The sequence below is a fragment of the Poecilia reticulata genome, unplaced genomic scaffold (genome assembly GCF_000633615.1).
Source record: "Poecilia reticulata strain Guanapo unplaced genomic scaffold, Guppy_female_1.0+MT scaffold_2728, whole genome shotgun sequence".
Lineage (NCBI taxonomy): Eukaryota > Metazoa > Chordata > Actinopteri > Cyprinodontiformes > Poeciliidae > Poecilia > Poecilia reticulata.
In genome coordinates, this window is record NW_007617449.1 from 1 (window position 1) to 1,204 (window position 1,204).

A 1,204-nucleotide genomic window follows, 5' to 3' on the forward strand; every position below is an offset into this window, starting at 1 on the left:
TCGCAACTTTCGTCGCAGTTCAGCCCATTGCTAAAGGAGCGGATACTTGGTGAAAATGGTGTGAAGGAGAGGTCATGGTCATTCCACTGGCCAAAAAAGGTCACCATGTGAGAGTACTCTGTGTCATTGACAACGCCTGCATCTGTTGTGCTCAAGATGCTATTGGACACCTGCCGCACCTAAAAGTGGAGAGAAAATTATATACTGTATTTTTCGGACTATAAGCCGCCATTTCCCCCCCCCACGCTTTGAACCACGCAGCTTATAGCCCGGTGCGGCTTTTCTGTGTATTTTTGTTCAACTACCAAGGGGCGCTTTAGCAAGAGGTGAATCAATGGAAGTCAAAATTGGAAATCAAAGAAGAATGTGCTGATTTTCATTTGGAACAAGGACATGCTAGCAGCAGGCACGTTGGAGAAATGTTTTCAAACTCATAGCCTTTCATCATGGAAACAAAACGAAGAAGTTCATATGATGCAGCTTTGAAGTTGAAGGCTATTTATCTGGCAGTACAGGAGAGAACTAGAGCCTCTGCACGTAAACTCAGCGTGAACAAATTCATGGGGACGCAGCGATGAAGATACCATCAGCTTAAATATGTACGTTTCCAGTTTTTTTTTTTTTTGTAGGTGTGGCTTATAGTCTGGAAAATACTGTAATTTTAAACTTGAGACAAATATTTGGTTAAATAAGTCTGGATTTTGGAAACTAAGTTGGTACCAATGGGAGCAAGAAGTTGTTGAATCTGCGGTTTCTGTTCCATCCTTTTGGTTGGGAGATCTCATCATCGTACTCAGAGGGCAACCAGCGGGTGAATGGGGTGTTGGAGGCACCGAGGCGAGGGTTTTTTCTGTAAAAGAAATGTAGAAATCAAACTTTTGAAATCCCACAGAAGTGAACACATCTTTTGTGGCCTAAGATGTTAGAGTGGATTTCACAAGTACTTCTCTAGAGGTAAGTTTCAACTTTTTGATATAAAAAGGAACTTCTAAAAATTATGGTGTGCACCAATAAACCCTACATTTGTTTCTAAGAGCAAGTTCTTAAAATAGATGATCAATCGGTCCTACAAAACTGTTTTAAATTTAATAAAATCTTAATTGTGATCTAAAACTTACAAGTTGTTGCAGACGCTGGTGATTGTGCGATACTTGTTGATATTTGGTGTGTTGTGACATGGTGGATTCCTGATTCGAGCCTCACA

At 40.7% G+C, this 1,204-nt stretch overlaps 1 protein-coding gene across 1 annotated transcript; it reads right to left on the minus strand.

The window, feature by feature from the left end:
* Window positions 1-5: 5 nt before the first annotated feature.
* LOC103461605 (eosinophil peroxidase-like) lies at window positions 6-1,198 on the minus strand (the record flags this gene model as incomplete). Its single annotated transcript, XM_008403868.1, has 3 exons — window positions 6-179; window positions 721-850; window positions 1,119-1,198. Coding segments are annotated over 3 exons (384 nt in total), but the record flags the coding sequence as incomplete, so codon positions are not given.
* Between the last annotated feature and the right edge of the window lie 6 nt (window positions 1,199-1,204).